The 23402-nt window shown below is 33.5% G+C and overlaps 1 protein-coding gene across 1 annotated transcript in view; it reads left to right on the top strand.

Annotated features, from left to right (window-relative positions):
- Positions 1-6843: 6843 nt before the first annotated feature.
- Positions 6844-23402, top strand: part of LOC108739670 (angiotensin-converting enzyme) — a 33745-nt gene continuing 17186 nt past the window's right edge. The window contains 4 exon segments of the mRNA XM_025979326.1: positions 6844-6951; positions 15717-15875; positions 18115-18381; positions 20561-20878. Of these exon segments, the coding sequence (XP_025835111.1) occupies positions 6844-6951; positions 15717-15875; positions 18115-18381; positions 20561-20878 (852 nt within the window).

Here is a 23402-nt window from a genome sequence, read left to right as displayed (position 1 = left end):
ACCAAAAAAAAAAAAATTAGCTCTAATGTTATCGTGCAATAATTAGCAGTTATTTATATGTAAATTTACAGGGTTAGTCAATATTATGTATAGTTTTTTGGCAAGCGTGTGACACAGATCGACCATTTTATATTGAATATATGGATATAGATATACCTGTAGAATATGGAACACTATTTTAAAGTGAGATAAATGTAAAAGGGTAGCACCTAAAGAGTGGGAGTTTCAACAAAATTTTTTGAAAATGTGTTTTTACAGTGTAAACTCTTTATAACGTCACTCGATTTAACGACAAACTCCTTAAAACGTCGAAATTGCTTGACTTTGGTTGGTTTATATTGTTTTCTATACAATATTACACTCTATATAGCGTCATGCTCACTCTATTTAACGACAACAATGCGGCACTATAAATCATTGAGCAGTACTTTCTAAGTTGCCGAAATAGATAAGAACTGCAGCTGTGTACGTTGTTGCAGAAGACGATCCTGTCCCTCCACCAAGCATCAAATGAGCACTTGATGCAGCGAAACTATTAAAATAATACTTTTTATATAATCAAATTGATGCAGCAGTATCTCAAAATATGAGTAAGATACGTAACAAAATACAATTAAAATATTGGAGCAGCAAAAAACATCAGACGAAGATAACAGGCTATACCCAATGTATGAATAATAATGTTTGTGTGCAAAATGTGTACAACTGTTCGTTTTAAGAATTTAGAGATATGCCCCTTCCCTTTATTTGGATGCGCCGTAGCATAATTCCAAATTTAATCATATTTGTCTGTGCGGCTCATTTCTCCACCGATCATCGAGTGAGAACTAGACAAAAGTGTACAGTACCAGTTACAAAATTATTTAAACTGCCTCGTTAAAATTTAAGAATATGCTTTATTTAAAAGCATATTTAGCCAAAAATAATAGCAAGTGAATTAACTTAACGTTCTACACACCTATAAAACTTTTGCTTTGTTTGCTTGTTAATTTATGTACATTTTTGTTTTAAGAAATTGCTAAACTTTTTCGTCTAGTACTGTACAGTTCTAGCCGATCTCCTAAGACCGCCCATCGAGAGGTCTGCTCGTTCAAGCTTGTTCCAACTATTTCTGTCTTGCTCACGCCTAGTGTGTATTCTTTCTATCTTCGCGCAGATTTCTTCAAGGCCACAATTGTAACAAATTGAAATAGACTGTATATTGGCAAATGCATATTATTATAGAATAGTAAAATAATATCTTTTATTTCTCTCCATTTAACGACCACTCTTTATAACCCCGAAGAATGTTCAGTCCCTTAAGTGTCGTTATATAGAGTTTACACTGTATATTGATAATGGCTGATATACGTGGGAGAAAAAACGTTTTTATGAAATTATTAAATCAGTCTAAAAATGTACTAATGCACAAGAAGGTTGGCTATCTCTCATCTTGAACAGAGTACTCTGTACTTGAGAAAATATTTTCCGAATGTGAAAACTATTATTTTGTAAAACTTTTTTTTTTTTCTGGTATCGTATTCTAGCTATAGGCCGATTCCGTGATATTGGCTCACCCTTTAGAAAATAGAAGGAACAAAAATATTTGTACCGTGAACAACAAATACTGATAAATAATAATAAATAATTTGTAAGCTGACATTCAATTTTATTTTCAATTAAGGATTGACCTAGTGATGTCCTTATCGATTATATAATCTTAATTAGTTCCTCATTTCAATACTGCTTTGGACTTCTGTTGTCTTATATTTCTATATCCGTATCATCCAGTGTCATCTCCTAATGCGTGATCAGTTATTTAAATTTTAACATCCGCCGAATTTTACAGATACATAATATTTGAATCTTATAAACGAATACTAGAAATAAGCATCCTAATTTTAAAAACGAAGCTACTAGTTAGTACCTTTCTATTTAAACGGAAAANTGTCAGAAAAAAAATGATTTTTACTGTTTCAAGTGATCCTAAGGTACGTAAGTCAAAATTTTTGGCTATGGATTATTTTGGGCGAATTTTCTTTTTACCTGGGAAATAACCCGATGGTATTGGTATAGGGATGCGAGTTTTAGATAAAACACTAAAACTATGATACTGCATAAAATACCAAAGTAATGAAATTGATCGTAAGAAGGTATATAGTTTCTTCAGTGTAGTCATAATTACGTATCCGAATGTATCTCCACACCAACCTTTGTCAAAACTTTCAAACAATTCTGTTAGGATCAAATTCAATGTCGAACAACTATTTTCCTTAAGTCAGTGGTCAGAGTTTATTTTTAAAAATGGAGTCGTTACATCTAGTTACAATTTATGTCAAACCAAATAAGAAAAGGAAAGAAAAAAATGAAATTACACTAAAAGTAATTTGGCCAAGACCAAGTGAAAGTTAATTGTGAATATATGTACATCGATGAAGAACAATCAACTCTGTTCAGGAAATTATTTGCACAAAACAAAAGAATAATTAATGAATTTGCTGTAATTAACCAAACAGTTTTCACACCGATTATAAGCATACAATGCAGCAAATGTTATTTAATTGGCAATACCGACTGTAAAAGGAATATAACTAACCGTGTGGGTACAAATTAGTTGTGTTTTGACTGATGTGATATTTATTATATAATAAAGGTTAATAAACACGTAAAAGCCTTAATAATGAGCAAAAGTATGTCTGTGTTGCTTTTTAATGTCACATGAAATAGAGTAAAAATTAAAAAATACAAGAATTATTTCAAAGAAGTGTTGTAGGGTTAATTGCAATATAAGAATAAAGTCAATTAATTCTTTTTTTGTTAGGGAAAATTGCCGCTGTCGTAGCTTCGTGGTAAGGGCAGTAATAGTGCGTAAAACCGAGGACCCGGGTTCGATTCCCGGGGAGGGCGTAACAGCAGCAACTAGTTAGTACCTTTCTATTTAAACGGAAAAGAACAATAATTTCAAAAAAATATTATTTAAATAAATTAGTAGTAAAGGCAATCAGGAATTTGTCCAGTATTGGACCAACCTTGGCGAAACGTTAATGCACCGAACCTTGTCACTTGAAGATTCGACGAACATTGGTGCGGTATTGACACAAATCCGTACTTGACAGCCCAGTATTCGTTCAACCTTGGTGAAATAATATTAATGTACCGAATCTTAGCACTTGAAGATTGACTGAACATTGGTCCAGTATTGATAACCGCGTACTTGACGGCCCAGTATTGGACAAACCTTGGCGAAACATTAATGTACCGAGCCTTGTCACTTGAAAATTGAACGAACATTGGTACAGTAGTAACACAAATCCGTACTTGACAGCCCAGGACTGGATCAACCCTGCCGAAATATCAATGTACCGAATTTTGGCACTTGAAGATTGACTGAACATTGGTTCAGTTTTGATAACCGCGTATTTGACGGCCTAGTATTGGACAAACCTTGGCGAAACATTACTATATTGAGCCTTGTCACTTGAAGATTGAGCGAACATTGGTACAGTAGTAACACAAATCTGTACTTGACTGCCCAGTACTGGATCAACGCTGCTGAAATATCAATGTACCGAAGTTTGGCAGCTGAAGATTGACTGAACATTGGTCCAGTATTGATAATCGCGTACTTGACGGCCCAATATTTGACAAACCTAGGCGAAATATTAATGTACCGAACCTCGGCACTTTGAGCGAGCGTTGGCACAGTAGTAACCCAAACCCATATACTTGACAGACTAGTATTGGCTCAACCTTGGTGAAATATTAATGTACCGAATCTTAGCACTTGAAGATTAACTGAACATTGGTCTAGTATTAATAACCGCGTACTTGACGGCCCAGTATTGGACAAACATTAATGTATTGTACCGAGCCTTGTAACTTGAAGATTGAGGGAACATTGATGCAGTAGTAACACAAATCCGTACTTGGCAGCCCAGTATTGGTTCAACCTTGGTGAAATATTAATGTACCAAATCTTGGCACTTGAAGATTGGTGCAGTATTGACAAACATGTACTCGAAAGCCCAGTATTGGATCAACCTTGACCAAACATTAATGTACCGATCTTTGACACTTGAAGATTGTCCAAACATTGGTCCAGTATTGACAAATCTCTATTCGACAGCCTAATACTAGACCAATTTTGGCAAAACCTTGACCCATATTGATTAGCTGAATATTAGACTAGTTTTGACAAACCTGTACTTGACAGTCCAGTATACGATCTACCTTGTCGAAATATTAATGTACCGAACCATGACACTCATTGACAAATCAATCCATAGTTTCACACTACTGGGTTCAGGTTTGGGCCTGTCGTCAAGTCCGGTGTTATCTAAATGGATAGAGACGACGGCGGTCCATTTAATATTAATACATAATCACTTCGTGAGTGTTGTTGTAAAAGAAATTAGTGAAAATTAATAAACAAGTTCACGCTCTGCATGAACGTTAAATCTAGGATTTACTGAACAGTGTAGTAACGACTAGCTTTTAAAAAAATGTGTCTGGTCACAACTATAACGAATTAGGGATATTTGTTAATTGAAGTTTTACCTAGTCAAAACTAGTACCTATTGACCAAAAAGGAATGTAAAACTAGTTTTTCCTAGACAGATCCCTTTTCAACTGAAATCGGGCTTTTACGACAACATTTATAAGTACTGTACAACATCTTTATTTCTTCTTAATTTCCATAACATCTGTGTCCTTCATTAAGGACCTTTACATCAACATTTTTACCAAAGTTTAAAAAAGTGAAATTGCGAAATCACATACGTGAACTATTGTTTCAGTAAATTACTCACAATTTACGCAATTTTTACAATGACAAAAAGAACAATTGTTAAGTTTAACTTTATTTCCACTTTTATTATCAAGTAAATTACACGCAAATCTAAACACCTAACGTATATATACACATATATAGAATATGTGCAACCCAACGAACTTAACATTGACATTAGGGTTACAACAATCACCCCATTATAACAGGAGCTAAGTGCCTACTTGATTGCACTCTTGCAATTAAATATTACGACATCTTTACCTTGCAGTGCTGTAGTGCTTAACGTAATGTCTCCAAGGTGCCTGTGCTCGTTCATTTTCTATCTATTAAACAATTGCAATTAGCGATTGCCATGTTTATTCATTAGTATTACAAAAATAAAATGCTGGAAAAATACCTAAGCTAAACACAATTCTTTGCACTTAGAATATACAGTGCTTTCATGAACGATCGAGAGCCACTTGATCTCAGTTTTAGTAATCGATAGTGTATTTGTTCATTTAGGATTGACGCTCTGAATCGGGCTGCTAGTTAGTTACTAAAAGTACTGTTGTCCGTCAATTATTAGTCGGTGTTGTCATTGTGAATTTTGGCTATTTATTAAAGATAATAAAATAGCGATTCTTGCCTATCTGCCTCTCTTATTCATTTCGATTTATTCCTATTTTATATTATACTACTAAATATATTACTTATTTTGGCATTTCATAAAATATCTACTACACGCAACGTTTTCTAATTTTGAAACGCCCCCTACTGAAATCGTCTAGGGATATTTGAATTTAGTACATGTTGTATTGTTGGTTGCATACAATCTACATGAATCGAAAAAAAGTATTTATTGACAGTTTATTGTACACCACATGTTCTTTATTTCACTTAAAAAGAGATTAATCTAATTAATACTAATATTGAGAATTTGGATCCACAAATTCAGCTAAAAGATCAAGATCATGTGGCGATATACTTGTTTAATAATACAGGGATCTATCAGATGGGAGGAGTCTGAAAAACATGGCGCAGATGAGGGAAAATTGCTCATTATCTATAGAGCCTGCAATTGTGGATGAGTTGAACACGTTTATCCCCGCCATATTACAAAATTTGAAAAAAACAAATTGGAAAGTGAACCTTCAGATACGATTTTTAGTAGCTACTATTTACATACGTCAGATTTAAAATAGGGAACTGACTCTAATCGCAAGTGGCAATTAAAAGGAGCATCTTAGATGTGAACATGGGACAATATGCTTTCAATTCCACCTATTATTGCTCAAAAGAGATTTATAAGCATTTTTTTAAAAATATTTTTAACACTGAGGGACCACCAAAAATCACGATTTGTATATTTACAACCTGGTTTATGACGAAAATTGATTTACCTATGAAAAGCTGTACCATATATTTAAACAATACATATTAAAATTATTATACGATACTATAGAAAAATGTTTCAATTAATTTCTAAAATTTTCGAAAAGCCCTCTTTAAAATAAAAAAAATTATACTTAATAAAAACCCCAAGTGCGCCAGTTCAACTATGATTTAGATAGACATTTTCGACTAAGTATCTATCTCTGTAGAATTCTAGTTAATTTTCATACAAAATTCTTTAGTACAATGTTTACAATACTTCATTTTGACATTGAAAACAAAGCGTTACTAAATACGAATACTTGAACTGATTGTCCATTTTTATGAAGGTGCCTACATAGGCAAATTTTCTAAAACAAAAAGACCATTTAAAATTTCCGTTAATAATCATAGAGAATTATTTTGGCATTGGCATTCAGAAGTACTTCAGCACACAAAAACATCTCTTAATGAATTCCTGTGGTTTACGCTGCAACAACATTATTATTATTATGAGCAATATTTGCAAATTTGTTCAGATCGATGTGCCTAGTGTCATAATCAAACAAATTTATAAGTTTAGAAATCGGATACAATTACTTTAATCTAATATTGAAAGTGGATTAATACAATTTCTTGTAGAATAAGCTAGTCAACAATTTAACTATAGTTAATTAATAATAATCTTAGCCTAGCTTATTAGATAATTGGGAAACGTAGAAATGGCAGGGAATTATCACAGGGTGACTGAAGACGGTAAGAGCCGCTTCACCACCCAGCATCTTCGTGATCTTGAATTCGACTCGCGACTCCTCACTTTAGACTTTTGGGTTATAATTATTGATTCCGCCATTTAAAAAGTTTGCTACTAGACCTACTAACACAGCAGGCAGGTAGGTATTAGCTTGCAGTTTTAAATAAACAATTTAGATGTACCAACTTTGTAACAGTGATATGAATATGAATTTATGGAAACTATTTACACTAGCAACATAAATAAAAAATGCCTATTTCTGATGTACTTTTTGCCTAACCTGTATGTACATAACGTACTAAATTTAAATCTAATAATAATCTAACATCTAAAGTAAATACACTAATGGCGAGTTGAGAACCAAACTGATAGACATTCTATTACATCTAATCATTATTTGAGAAATGCGGCATGGTATACAAAAATTTGTACAAATATCTTTAGACATCGTTTCATATACGAGGTCTGGCTATTAAATAACGATACTGCTTACGAAAACGAGTTTTATTTTAAGAATTATTCTCTTCTTCAATGTATTCCTCTACCCCCGCCACACACTGTTCCAATCGTTTGGTGAAAGCAACGCTGGAAGTCTTCTTTTGTAAGAGCATTTAGGAACTCTGGTCGATTTTCGATTCGCCGATTCCATCGACTCGAATCGGGTTCTTTTTTAGGCAAACTTGACTTTCGGTGTTTAAACAAAAAAATTCATTAGTTGCAAAAAAGGAAAACTTTTTTCTTTACTAACAGGTTCTTTTGGTAATCATCACGAATACTTTATTTGATCAACATGTTAGGAGGCGCTACATGGAAGATGCTGGTGATTTAGGGAGATGTCAGTTAGATTACACACTTCTTAGGCAAAGATTAAAAATCAAGTGACAGGCTGTAGGAGTTATTCAGGAGCAGATACAGATGCGATCATAATCTAGTAGTTATGAAAGCCAACGTTAAATTATAAATTATAAAGAAGGTGGAAGGCACGAAACGTCTTAACTTGGAATTGCAGACCAACATTATCTCGCAAGGGTTTTGTATGTTTGGTACATGTGTATATATGTATACCGTTACATAGTCCACACTTTTAAAAATATAAGAATGCTTTGAATAAAATGAATGAGTAAGGCATCAGGAACCTGTAGTTGAAAATTGATTTGTTAGTAATGTACTTCTCTAACATTAAAAATTTTATAAATTAATTTTGAGTTAAAATTCCATTTTTAAAAAATTACCACAATATTTTATATTTAAGAAAAATTGATGTCCGTGATGCCTCTTAAAATTGTTTCTTATAATTTTTCCATTAATGTGTACTTTCTTTTATTAATTCTCATGCATGTTAGTTTCCTGTTGAGCAGGCACGGCACACATGATTCAATTGTAAAACGCTGATAGTTACCTAGAAGACCTGGGAACGTCCGTGGTCAATTCCCAGGACTTGGGTATCATTATCTACACTTGAATCTTTTCATTTAATCTGTTATTTAACATCTTCCTTCAAAGCCATGCCAAGACAACTGAGTACGCATTATTTATAAAAGGGAACGTAATAATATTATACCATGTCTGATATGGGTACCAGATTTAATTGCTGCATTCATTAGATAAGAATAATGGCATATCGATTTAAACGGGCAATAACAAAATATTTTATCCAAAAGATGAAAAATGCCATATAGCACTGCTATTGGTATCCGTCAAATGGGCATACACCATCTGGTGGCAAAATTTATAACTCGAATGAGGGAAAAATTTAAATAGGAACTGTGCACGCAAATTGTAAAATTGTTTATTAAAATAATAAAACACGTTAAAAAAGTAAAAATTTTTTTGATGATGGAGTCGACGAAGTTTTCTTCTAAAGTTAAATCAAATAAAAAGTTAATATGTTCAGTGAAAAGCTGCAATAGCACTTCAGACATAGATCTTCACTCTTCACCTACATTAACTACTTTCCAATAAAAACTAACCGTTTTATATATGTAAAAAATATATTCGGAAAATTAGAGAAAAAAGTAAACTAATAGAAGCTTGGATGAAAGCAGTAGGTATCAAAGAAGTGAATTCCGGAATAAAAATTTGTTCACGTCATTTTAATGCACATGATTATATTTCAGCAAGTATTTACCATCAGCCATAACCTTAATATTTAAAACTAGAATCATACTAAAATTATAAAGTGAGAAATTATTTATTCCTGTGTAATTGATTTAACACAATTCTAATGATACGATATAAGTATTTTGAGGTTAAGAACCTACCTGCTGCAATACAACAAAGTTGCAATAATGTGTTTGCAACGTTCTCTTAAATCGGCTTTGCACGTGCAAGTCATTGGTATGATATTGCTTAAATCACCCAGAATCACCTCACTAATTATATAACGTGAATCACTTTTTAAATCCGAAGTTTGTAAAAAGTAGGCGGTAAACTTGACGGAATTTGTTATTTCCGAATTTTATAATGTGATTGGCATTAAAAACACGCTCACCTTCAACGAAATTTCCTTTTCGAGCCTTTGTGTCAGCCCAATCACATATTGTGTCAATACTTATCATTTTATCGTAATTTAAAAACTTGGAAATTGCACGGTAGGTACACTATAGGAACTACGATAAATTTTCCCTAATCGGCGCCATGTTTTTAGGCTCCTCCCATTTGACGGATCGCAATATTAATTATTTACTACTAATGTAATTTAACTAACCTAAGAAAAAAATCATAGATTCGCATATTACGCAAGCACATTTCTTATTTCTGCTTCCAATATGTCTCTACGGGCCCTTCATGCTTGAGAAGGTGTCCTAGCAACTTATTTCGCTTATTTCTTATTGGCTTCTATAGTAATTTCTTTTCTCCTATTCTTTCTAATGCCTCATCATGTCTAACATTCTCCATCCATGGTATTCTTATCATTCATCTGTAATACCACATTTCGAACGCTTCTAACCTTTTTTATTTCGTCGCGATAACCGTCCACGCTTCACACCCGTACAGAGACATGTTCCAGGCACATATCATTCACAATCTATTTCAAATTTCTAAATTAACCGTTCGCCAGTGTAGAAGTGACGTCTTTTTATTAAAGGCGTCTGTACCTTATGCTATCTTCTGTTTTATATCTATACTACTCCTTCCATCCTGAGTTATCTGACTTCTTAGATACAAAAAATCAATCAATTCTTACATTTTTGTCTCCTAGCTTTATATACCCTCTTGTCCTAGTCTTACTTCTCTTGCATACTAGTATTTTTGTTTCACTTTTATTTATTTTTATACAATACTGTTTTGAATTCTAAGTTGTCAGAAAAAAAATGATTTTTACTGTTTCAAGTGATCCTAAGGTACGTAAGTCAAAATTTTTGGCTATGGATTATTTTGGGCGAATTTTCTTTTTACCCGGGAAATAACCAGATGGTATTGGTATAGGGATGCGAGTTTTAGATAAAACACTAAAACTATGATACTGCATAAAATACCAAAGTAATGAAATTGATCGTAAGAAGGTATATAGTTTCTTCAGTGTAGTCATAATTACGTATCCGAATGTATCTCCACACCAACCTTTGTCAAAACTTTCAAACAATTCTGTTAGGATCAAATTCAATGTCGAACAACTATTTTCCTTAAGTCAGTGGTCAGAGTTTATTTTTAAAAATGGAGTCGTTACATCTAGTTACAATTTATGTCAAACCAAATAAGAAAAGGAAAGAAAAAATGAAATTACACTAAAAGTAAATTGGCCAAGACCAAGTGAAAGTTAATTGTGAATATATGTACATCGATGAAGAACAATCAACTCTGTTCAGGAAATTATTTGCACAAAACAAAAGAATAATTAATGAATTTGCTGTAATTAACCAAACAGTTTTCACACCGATTATAAGCATACAATGCAGCAAATGTTATTTAATTGGCAATACCGACTGTAAAAGGAATATAACTAACCGTGTGGGTACAAATTAGTTGTGTTTTGACTGATGTGATATTTATTATATAATAAAGGTTAATAAACACGTAAAAGCCTTAATAATGAGCAAAAGTATGTCTGTGTTGCTTTTTAATGTCACATGAAATGGAGTAAAAATTAAAAAATACAAGAATTATTTCAAAGAAGTTTTGTAGGGTTAATTTCAATATATTAATAAAGTGAATTAATTCTTTTTTGTTAGGCAAGATTGCCGCTGTCGTAGCTTAGTGGTAAGGGCAGTAATAGTGCGTAAAAACGAGGACCCGGGTTCGATTCCCGGGGAGGGCGTAACAGCAGCAACAATTTTTCCTTATTATTCCTTTTATTTCTAGTGATAAAAAATGAATTCAAAAATCAATTCACTTTAATGTATCGAATATAATAATTATCAAAATAAACAATGGCAAAATCGGGGTTATGAATGTTAATTAATTACAAAAACTCGATCTTTTACAATATTAGTAATCTACAACATCTGACAGAATCATGACATACCTGGAATTAAGGTTTGTTTATCATTATCATGACGTAGTTTGATACATATTCACCTAGCGGAAATAATGAATAAATATTCATGTTTAATGTTATTATGACTCACATAAAATTGACTGTATGACACACAGTCATAATAATGCATGTTTATTAATTCTTTTATTTAAATTATTTTGTGTTTTGACTTATCTATAAATATAATAAATAGATAAACAAAACTTTATGTCATAAATACTCCATACAACTACAGAAATTTTTAATATTCTTGATAAGTCGTGTACTATCTTCTTACCTGTATAACAAAGCACATGCTATCAGAAATTTTGATAGAGTTCCCATTTATTTATATTTTGATTAGACGCAAGAAGTAAATCAGAAACTGTGGCATTTTTATCAGAACCAAACATTGAATTTTAGGATACTTTTTGTTACTATTTTATGCCAAGATCATTTCTTATTATATTATAATCCTGTAACATGGACATTGTCACGTAGAAGCACATACATACAATGCATTGATTCCCGACGACTCTTGAGTATGCCCACAGGCAGGGATCGGTCAATGGTCGACAACATTTATGCTAAAAACGCAAAGGGTAATAAATCATACCCTGAATGACACATATTTACCTGCTTAACAGTAGAATTCTCGAGAAAAATAATGGAAAATTTGATGATAATATATATCTACATAGGTCTCTGAATGACAAAAGTTGATTTCTATATAGACAGATGACGAGTAATATAAATAAATAGTGCGAATAACGAACGAATTCCAACCGAATTTACTACCGTAATTAACAAAAACCCATTAAAAAAAGTAGTTAAATGCAAGATAAAAATAGTATTGTAGCGAGCACGAGTGTGTTTGTATGCGATCGGGCACACTTGTGCGTGAACTGCTTATCGATTCGCCGACTAGCCACGGGCGCCTTTCTTCATGTGCGCCGTATTTGTAAATGAGTGTGTCGTACCTGCGTTCTGGGAAAGCAGTTAAACAGTTCAAAGAAAAAATAAACTATCCGGATGTTTCCAGAAGGTTCCCGAAAGTAAACAAAAGAGTATTTAAAGGAAGAGACGATCGCCGAGAAAAAAAGAAATAAATTGACCGTTGCAGAAGTAAATTGACAGTGACAGCAGTGAAATAAATAGCGCAGTGAATAGTGATACATCAACAGTAGTGTAAATAAATAGAATAATTCATAACCTAAGTTTAGTAATAATTTAATAGTGTTTTTAAGTTCTTTAATAATTAGTGTAAATAAATAGTTTTTGTCGTTATCAGTCTTAGAAGTCAAAAACGTTAAATCCATGAACATTATAATATCTTTAACTATTTGAGAACAGTAATGTACTCTAATCGTAATTCCACATCTACCCCTCATAACTCCGTTTTTACTTATAATCTGTCTCTAGATAGCTCTCCATATCTCAGAANGTACGTACGTACGTACGTACGTATGTACGTACGTTCGTATGTCAGCATTTTTTTCGTTTTCGATATCTCAAGAACGGATTGAGATATCGCCCTCAACCAAAATTTTTTCGAAAGATATTATCATAATGAAGATCTGAAAGAAATTTGAACGAAATCGGTCAAGCCGTTTTTTTTTTATAAAAAAAAAAACGAATTAATTACAAACAATTTAATTAAAATACGTTCTAATCTAATCACAACAATGAAGTTACGGAATCAATAATAACGAAATATCATTATTCAAGACAGGGAATAACATATTATAATAACATATTATAATAAAAATTTGTTTATAACAAAATGAATTGTTATAAACAATCGATAAACAATAAAAAATAGTATTTACCAATTGACTGATGCAAGTACTCTATCAATTCGGTTTTCTCAGACGAAATACTGTTTCTTATGGGTTTATAAAATGACGAACTCTCAAACATTGTTTGTTATTTATTATTGTGCCGCGTTTTTTTCAAACTTTAGAAACGAATGTACTTTACAATAACTGTATTATCTAATGGGAAGTTAGTCGTATTAGCACCGACCAAAATGTGCTCAGACCAATTTTTTTGTATTTGCATTTATGCACAACAATACGGAATATTGATAACCCAATGTTGAGACTGTTCGTCTGAAAAGCCGATAATTAGGATGGTCAAAACAGCGCCGGGAATTACAGTTAATATTTATTGTAAGCCATAAATCTTATGGGGAAACGAGATTATGACCCCCCTTTTATACGTGCTTGTTTTTGCCTTAAAAAAAGATTACCAAAAACATTTCAGACGTCTCCATTACGCTATAATTGACAATAATAAATTGCAGTAACATATTTTTAGTTTTCTTTATGTAGATAGCATAACAGAATAAGAAATTGTTAACTTTAATATTCACCTTGCTGAGATGGCAATTTGTTTCGAAACGTATTATAAATAATAAGTACCTACTTCTTTCACAATTTTTTATAGAAATAATAAAAGAAATTATGCGTGTGCCTTAGAGATTTTCCCACGTCCGTTTAATATATTTGTTGTACGGATGACATTGATCCAATTTTCAGTGTGTAGTTGCTACAAGAATACTGTATACTACACGATAATAAATAACTGGGGTAACCTCTACAACCTTCTTGTAAATTAACAAAAAATTCGTTACCTATTAACTACCTAAGTACCATTGCACACATTATCGTAATATCTTGAACGCAATACGAATACAAATGTCTGATCTTTCACGCTAATTAAGTAATACAAACTAAATGTTATGGCAAATTGTGATGGCAGAATATAGAGCTTGGATAATTTAACACTCAGTAACACAAAAATAAACTCATTGAATGTAAAAGTTTTAGGTACCGTGGTCAAATATGACATCATCATAAGGTTTTCAGTCCTAAGACTGGTTGGGCACGCACCTCCACTCCGTCCAATCCTGAGCTAATCTTCGCATTTCCCTGAAAATAGAACATCCTACATTCTTAACTATTTGCAAACAGTAATCTAATCTAGGTCTACCTCTACTCCTCTTAACTCCTCTTTCTTGTTCTAATATGTCTCTGACTAGACCTTGATGCCTGAGAAGATGTTCTACCCGTATATCCAATACAATACCAGTACTGATCTGTCAGTATCGCTTCCATTTTATTTAAAGCTATCCCTAGGTTCTCCTTGCTAGATGCTACTACTGCTATATCATCTGCAAATCTAAGCATACTAATCTTTTGCCCTTGCTCGTCTATCCCTACAGTTGTACTGTCTTTAATAATGTTGATGGCGTCTTCGATGTATAGATTAAAAAGTAGCGGTGACAGTGTGCATCCCTGTCTGACTCCCTTCCTAATATTTACTCTTCTACGATGCATCCCTACCTCTATAACTGCCTGTTGCCCTTTATACAAACTAAGTATCACTCTTCTGTCTTTGTAACTTATCCCTACATCTTTAAGTACATTTAATATCTTGTCCCATTTAATATTGTCAAAAGCTTTCTCTAAATCTCTCTATTTCTATCGTTTTCTCTATTGTTACCCGTAAAGCTAGAATGGCCTCCCGCGTTCCTCTATTTCTTCTAAACCCAAATTGATCTTCCCCTAATAGTTCTTCCGCCCTTTTTTTCCATCCTCCTCTGTACAATCCTAGTTAAGATTTTTGACGCATGGGAAGTTAAGTTAATTGTTCGAAATGTCTCGCACCTATCCGCGCCCCTCTTCTTAGGTAATGTTACTACTACGTTCCGTTTATAATCCTCTGGGACTTTCCCCGTTTCGTAAATGTGACTAACTAGCTTAAACATACGATCTCTAACCTCTTGTCGTGCATGTTTTAGAATTTCAACCTGTATCCCATCTACACCTGGCGCCCTATTATTCTTTAAATTTTTTAATGCTACATCGAACTCTTCTCTCATTATGGGATAACCAAGCTCATCTATTTCCACACTAGGTTCCTTCTCTAATATATCTCCTAATTCATTGTCTGAGTATAGGTTCTCTAAATATTCTTTCCACCTATCTGCCTTTTCCTCATTTTCTATCAAAATGACCCCTGCCTCCTTTCTTATATTATTACAACTGTATCCTATTCTTATCCTATTCAATATAAAAATTTAATATTCATGATAATGGCTAGCCTCGACATTTACCATTACGAATGAAAAAAATAAAATTAGAAGAGTCAAAAAGACTTCCTTCAGTTAGGGGGAGGAACATCATGAGAACAAGAGAGATTAAAGGAGTCTTATGGATGTGTTTTGATTATTTTGGACTTTTGCCTTGATGAAGGCTGAATATTTTTATTATATCGACTTAGGAAAACTATTCATTAATAAATGTCTATTAATTACTCTGTCTGTTAATTCCCGTTACTATACTTAAACAAAGTTTAAAATTCATATTACTTTTTTTCAGCTAAACGCTCAAGAAGTTTATTCCGATTTTCAACATGGTGTATGGGAACTTCTCCGAAAAGTCACGTTCGATAAGGTCCAAAACATACAAACGTATCGATTGGTTCGTTTTCTTGCTGTGGTAGGACCTGCAGCTTTACCGCCAGACCAATTAGACAGAGTAAGTTTTCTTTTTATCATTAAACATTTTTTTTTTGTTTCTTCTGACTTTTGTGTTTAAATAAAAAGAAGAATACTTAAGGTTGTACTTAGCAGTACAGAACTGAAAGTAATTGTCACGAAAATGAAAAATGCTATTAGTAGCTGAATAGTTGAATGTCATCTTGATGTTCATCAATATAGCATAAAAGTTAGGCTACTTATCATGCACAGCAGTAGTAAAATAGCGAGGAAACTATCAATTGTTTCCTATTAAACTTATGAAGCAATGCGAAGCAAAAATGTCAAAAGGACAAAGCTACAAAATCAAAGAACACTTCAAAAAGGATCTCAGAAACCGGAGAAAACAAATCAAGAAAGCCCAATAATCTGGTACTGAGACCAAGCAAACCAAACTCATCCAAATGACAAGACGGTTGAAGACTTGTCTAAAGAATATTCGTTAGTTATCACGTCAGTTATACGTTGAAGAAAACGAGCAAGAAAAAGTAAAAATTTCGTCGACTGCGTGCAAAGAATATTGAAAATCGTCGCAAAAGATTTTTGGAATTGCACTAAATAACAAACATGGCAGCAACTCATCACGACAGATGAAGCATGCTGTTACATGAGTAATTGCAATGGTAAATGAAGAATTCAATACATCAACAGTGATCAATGGAATCCAAAACTTAAGGACTTTAAGGAAAAGAAAACCACTCTAGGGCAGGCGTGTCTTATAGTGATAACATTCGACTTCATTTTGTTAATCCAAATGTCCAAAAAGTAACATCAGAGCCAAAGATGCCCCCCGTCTATACCCAAATGATTAGTTTCTGTTCCATCAAGATTTAGCACAATCATGTGTTTGTGAGAAGATATAAGTAGTTTGTGGGTACATATTTCAAATATACTTCCAAAGAGAAATGAATGCTGATGGGTTAAATGGTACAAAATGAAAGATATAACAGGTTTTTAATATGAGCTCCACATAGGGTAGGAAGAGACGTGCCTCAAAAACCCAACAAAAGATTCTTTGAGTCCTAACCTAAGACGGTATACACATTATGTCTGATCAGTACTCTCTAAAAATTAAGAAAGAGGAAGGTACATAAAAAAAAAGAAATAGAATGAGTCATCTCGCACCACTCAGTGGTACACATAAACATGAGGGTAATGACCTTACCGAACCCCCCAACTGCTCTGGTAATGATGCAACCTCATTGCATCGTTCATATGTGACTACCATGTCCACTCGACTAATTTTTGTATTTTGTTATAATAACAGTAACTTTGTCAATCACATAGTACTCGAAATACTACGGAGTGCCGACTACAACTAATAATCGTTACACGTACAACTGAACTGTCTGTGTACCAGCTGTTGCGAAGGTCACGAGTTGGTATGAGTGTTTCGTCACTTGACGCTTGTAATAACAAAGGGCGATGTGATAACGCGGCTGTCAAACTGGAATAATGATCATGCGTAGTAAGAATAAAGGAAGACAAGTGTGAGATATTAGTAATTTGAGTGACTAATACAGCAACATTTGTTTAAAAACACTCCGTCTACAACTACGTCTGTAAAATCGTAGCATATCACTTATTAAACAATGTGGAAACTTAAGAAATGGTAGTAAATCGTCAAAAAATGCTTTCCAAACTCTTCCTAAGATTTCTTCAGTACCTGTTCTATTTGAAGTACCTACCTATCAGAATAATGACTTTTTTGGAACTCATAATGGATAGAAAACTACTTTTATTAGTCCAGCTACTTTAAGTTAGTAATTTGAAATTTTAACTGCAAAATTATAGGTCACTTTGACAACACAAATGTTTCAAACTTATTTATCATAAGCAGGAAAACGATCTGTTTCAATGAAGGCGACCAGAGGGGTGTTTTTTGTTTATCTAAATTGATATACCTTTTGCAGTCTTGAGCTGTCGTCCGTTATCCTTTTAAGGTGAATAGCCCAATAAGAAAACTCATCCTTGCTTGATAATTCATCCTTTGTACTATCTTATGAAAGCAACAATTCAACATCGAGGAAGATAGTATAAAGAATGAATTATCAGGCAAGAATGACTTTTGTTGGTGGACTATTCACCTCAGAAGGACGACAGCTGAAGCCTGCAAAAAGTACATCAAATTAAATGAATTAAAGTAAAACAAAGACGTTTACAGTTTCATGTTCTAATTCAAAAATTGTAACAGACGACTAACGGAATTTATTATTTATAAAATATTTTTCATTTTTTAGTACAATCGCCTTATAAACGATATGCTGGCAGTGTACAATAGTGCTTCAATTTGCGCCTTCAAAGATCCATTCCAATGCGGTCTGAAAATTCAACCCGATTTGTCAGATGTAATGGCCAAAAGCAGAGACTGGGCAGAATTGCAACACGTCTGGACAGAATGGAGACGAAACTCAGGCAATAAAATCAAAGACACCTATGAACAGCTCGTCGATTTGACCAATCAAGCAGCACGATTGAACAGTAAGAATTAAACTGATTAAATTATCGTTATACTTATTAATTATTAATTTTCATATAAATTACGTTGTAAACAACAAAAAAACAATTACCTTTTTGGAAATAGAAAAAAGGGAGATTTCATTAATTACGACCTTGGTTGTAGCGACCATTTTGCTATAGCGACGTTAAATCTAAGTCTCTTGAATTTAAAGGATACTTTAGTTCAAAATTCTTGTGGTTATAGCGACTTCGGATGTAACGCCGAGTTCGAGTGTAGCGACTGTTTTTAATGAATCATTTGTAACAAATCCCTATTAATCCCATGCAGATATAGCGACCGGAGTCGGCCACCAAAAACGCAAAGAGCTTTCGTATATTTTGTTTACATCCACACAGATGGTCAGCAAATACGGTGACCTTTATCGTTTGTTTATAAATATTATACGTTAAACGTTGTACGTGTCTGTATCTCTATACCTTTTCCTGTAACGACTTCCGGATATAACGACGAAATTACAGTGGTCCCTTCGTCGTCGTTTTACCAGAAATCCACTGTATAATTATCTCGTCACTAAACCCATGTTGCCCTACTTATAATAAAGTAAAAAAGTACAGAAAGATATTAAAGGGTTTATCTGCTATGTAATACTGACGATCCCCTAACTAAGAATAAATATAAAAAATATTTGACAGAACCACCTGTTTATCCATTCATTCATAATCATGTACTAGAGATTGCTATTTACGTGACACGTGGCATGTCTTCATTAAATATAAATCTTTAACTCTCACTCCTCACGTATTCTGATCAATAGGATGTTGATTAAAGCGTAAAACCGACCAAATAATAGATGCAAATTGCGACTACGAGAAGAGTGATTGTGAAGGTGCCTAAGTGTTTGTATGCAATGGTGATTATAGTGCCATTTTCGTTGTTTTGTATTTCCGCGTTCACATTGCTAAAGAATTTGCCGCAATCTAAGAAATATTGTACTTATGTATTTTGTTGAGTATACTGGCAAAAATAATTGATTTTCCGGATGCGCAAAATGTTTATTAGAGTTGTCATCTTCATTATCATCATCATCATCGTTAATCCTAAGACCAACGACTGGTTGGACACGCACCTCCGCTATTTTCTATCCTGAGCCAATTTCCACATTTCCCTAAAACTGAAGCGTCCATATCCTTAACCGTTTATTAACAGTAATATAATATAGGTCTCCTTCTTTTCCTCTTAGCCCATGTTCCTTCTTCTTATATATCTGTAACTACCCCTTCATGTCTAAGAAGGTGTCCTACCAATCTATATCTCGCCTATTTTTTATTGACTTCCATAGAGTCCTCTGTTTTCCTATTCTTTCTAATACCTCTTCATTTCCAACCTTCTCTATCCACAGTATCCTCATCATTCGCCGGTAACATCACATTTCGAACGCTTCTAACCTTTTTTCTACATTTTTAAGTATATTTAATATCATGTCCCATTTAACAATGTTAATTCTTTGAAAGTACGCGCTCTTTCTTTTGTTTTCCCTGTCGTTATATATAAAACTAGAAAGGTTTCCCGCGTTCCTCTATTTTTTCTAAACTAAAATTGCCATAAAGGCTTCAAACAACAATGCACATAGTTATTCCAAACATCTCTAGAGTGAAACATGTAAAGTCATGCTTTTATTGTCTATTTTCCTATACTACGTCATATTTTTCAAAAAATGACATCGTTCATTGAAAATTGCATGTAATAGAATATCACTCTGTCGGAATTTTAATTCGCTTGTACTGTACATACCTGAGTGGCACATGTTTTTGGCAGGTACTGTACATACTCTTGCATCGATAATCTTTTTTTTACCTTACATAAAAATAGAAACTGTTGTCGAGATTTTATTGCAATGAACTACTTACTCATTTGCGATTAATACTCTTTTTAATTGTTATATAATTGTTCTAAACAATGACCTATTACTATGTGATATTCGATACATGTAATGCATTAGATATCAAGATAAGTAGCTTGACACCTATGTAAGTTGCAGTAAAATGATACTGTTTTTTTGTATTTATCTAATTCTCCCATTGTATGTAAGCCCAGTACTATTATAAATACAGACAGTGAGTAAGCTCCAGTAATTACACAATATAGTCACAATTTCCTGTACCATTACCACATAACATTCTATCTCCCGACAATTTTCTTCAATTATGACTAATATTGAATTACAGTACCTATTGTGGACGCGTTACATAACAAATCATTAGCAGTACATGGATTATATTATAGACGTATTGAAAAAGATACATTGATATTAAAATAAGAAGGCCGAAAAAGACTTTATTTATTAGTATAAACATTTAAATTATNCGTATGTCAGAAGGAAATTGAGGGAGTATTACGGACCGGAAAACATAAATCGTCAGGCACCACTTCCTGCTCACATTTTAGGAAATATGTGGGCCCAGTCGTGGACAAATATTTTTGACATTACACAACCCTATCCGGGAAGGTACTTTTTAGACGCTACTCCAGAAATGATAAGACAGGTAAACGAAACTACTTCAACGCATAAATATCAATAACTCGTATGCTTGATAGTAGCATGTACTTAAAAATGATTTTACCATATTTTAAGTTTCATTATCATAAGGTCGTCAGTTCTAAGACTGGTTGGACACGCACCTCCACTCTTTCCTATCTTAAGTTAATCTTCGCATTTCCCTAAAACTAGAACATCCCACATCCTTTATAATTTATGAACAGTCATCTAACCTAGCTCTACCTCTACCCCTCCTAACTCCCGTGTCTGCCTCTAATGTCTTTGACTAGTCCTTCATGCCTGAAAAGGTGTTCTACTAACCTATCTCATCTATATATTAAAATAAGAAGGCCGAAAAAGACTTTATTTATTAGTATAAACATTTAAATTATATCAACTTTTTTATAATAATTTACTGTGTAATTATCCGTTCCCATCAGCACGCCTCAGGTAGTTTCGCTAAGTAACCGATCAACCATTTTTTGATATTAACGGCTGTTTTTAGAAGGGCCTTACGAGAGTATTACCTTGTCAAGCTAAAGCTACAACGCAGCATATACAGGGTATTTCACCTAAGGTGGTTTTGTCTATAACTCTGTTCATCATCATCATAAGGTCGTCAGTCCTAAGACTGATCGGACACGCACTACCACTCTTTCCTATCCTGAGCTAATCTTCGCATTTCCCTAAAATTGAAGCATCCCACATCCCATATCCTTAACTATATATGAACAGTAATCTAATGTAGGTCTCCTCTTCTGAGAAGGTGTTCTATCAACCTATCTCGCCTATTTCTTATTGACTTCCACATAGTCCTCTGTTCTCCTATTATTTTTAATACCTCTTCACTTCTAACCTTCTCTATCCACGGTATTCTCATAATTCGCCTGTAACACCACATTTCGAACGTTTCTAACGTTTTCTTTTCCGCCGCGACCACCGTCCATGCTTCGCATCCGTACAGCGCCGCGCTCTAAACATACACCTTTAAAAATCTTTTTGGAATTTTTAAATTAACCATTCGCGAGTATAGAATTGACTTTTTTTAATGATGGCGACGCGACCCTGCGCTATCCTTTCTATTATATCACTACTAATCCTTCCGTCCTGACTTATCTGACTTCCTAGATACCACTTCGTTTAATTTTTCGTTTCCTATCTGTATAGTCGCTCTTTCCCTACTTTTTTCCCCTTATATACCAGTATTTCTGTTTTACTTTTATTTATTTTTATATAATACTGTTTCGTCAATACCGCTTGCATTTTATTTAAAGCTGACTCTAACTCCTCTTTCCTAGATGCTCATGTTGCTATATCATCTGTAAATCTAAGTATACTAATCTTTTGCCCTTGTATATCTATCTGTACAGTTGTACTGTCTTTAAACATGTTAATCAAGGCTTCAATGTATAGATTAAAAAGTAGCGGTGACAGTGTGCATCCCTGCCTGACTCCCTTCCTAATATTTACTTCTCTACGTTTCAGATTCAGTTGTATAACTGCCTTTTATTATACATTTAATATAATCTTGTATTATAATAGATGTCTGGAATCATATGATGTATATACAGAAAATATTTTCATTCATACAGGGTGTTTCATTTCTTCTGGACGCTACCTAACTTTGTTATTTTAAATGGAAGACCCAATAATATATTGTGGAGTTGAATCTTGATTGTCCTATTGTATTGCGTGAAAATCTTTTTTTATTGGTTTTGGCAGGGAAAAATAGCTCACTTTTGTTGTCATGATCCAGATTCAGAAAATGTTTAACTTGAGAGTGGGGGTAAGAGAGTGAGGGTGAGGGTGAGGGTGTGTGCGTCGTGTCAGCGGAAAAGATTCTAATAAAGACTTATTGAACTACAATTTCTGATGGAAATTTGTTCAGCTTCGTATGGGCGCGTTATCTTCATTTTAATTGTGGTAGCACACACTCGTACTGCATAGGAAATATATTTCTTTTCTTTTTTAATTTGTGATGCATTTCTCAGTAAATCGTAAGATTACAGGAACAGGGACAGGAGCAGTTTGAAATATGGTATTCAATAGAAATTATGTGACGATTTACAATTTGTGATTTTATTACTTACTTATCATTAAATTTTGAGAAATTTTATCTCCCTTTATCCTGTGGCGAAAGAACTTTTAGTGTTTTTTTTTGTGTAAATATTTTGTACATATATTTTTCCTAATTTTATTTCTGCAATGTAGAGTACGACTTCTTATCTTTTGCATGCCTTTGTTTCCTTTCTGTTTCTATTCTATTGTCCCTAATCACCTTTACCTAGAAATCTAACTGCAACCGTTTCTGCATGCACCTTGTACTAATAGCTGGCTTTTCCCTTAATTACCTTACCTAAAATTCTATACTGTTCAACTTCGTCAATTCTTCGTATTTCTGTAAGCTCGTGTCTTCAACCCCTATTGCCAGTCTTTGTCTATCTTGAGTATTCTATCTCTTTTTACTAACATTTTCCAACTATAAATACTCCTAACATCCCTATCAGAAATTAATTCATCTGTGTCTCTAC

The sequence above is a fragment of the Agrilus planipennis genome, unplaced genomic scaffold (assembly GCF_000699045.2).
Source record: "Agrilus planipennis isolate EAB-ADULT unplaced genomic scaffold, Apla_2.0 scaffold249, whole genome shotgun sequence".
Taxonomy (NCBI): domain Eukaryota; kingdom Metazoa; phylum Arthropoda; class Insecta; order Coleoptera; family Buprestidae; genus Agrilus; species Agrilus planipennis.
Note: the sequence above shows the minus strand (reverse complement) of the source record. Positions and strands in the feature narration are given on the sequence as shown.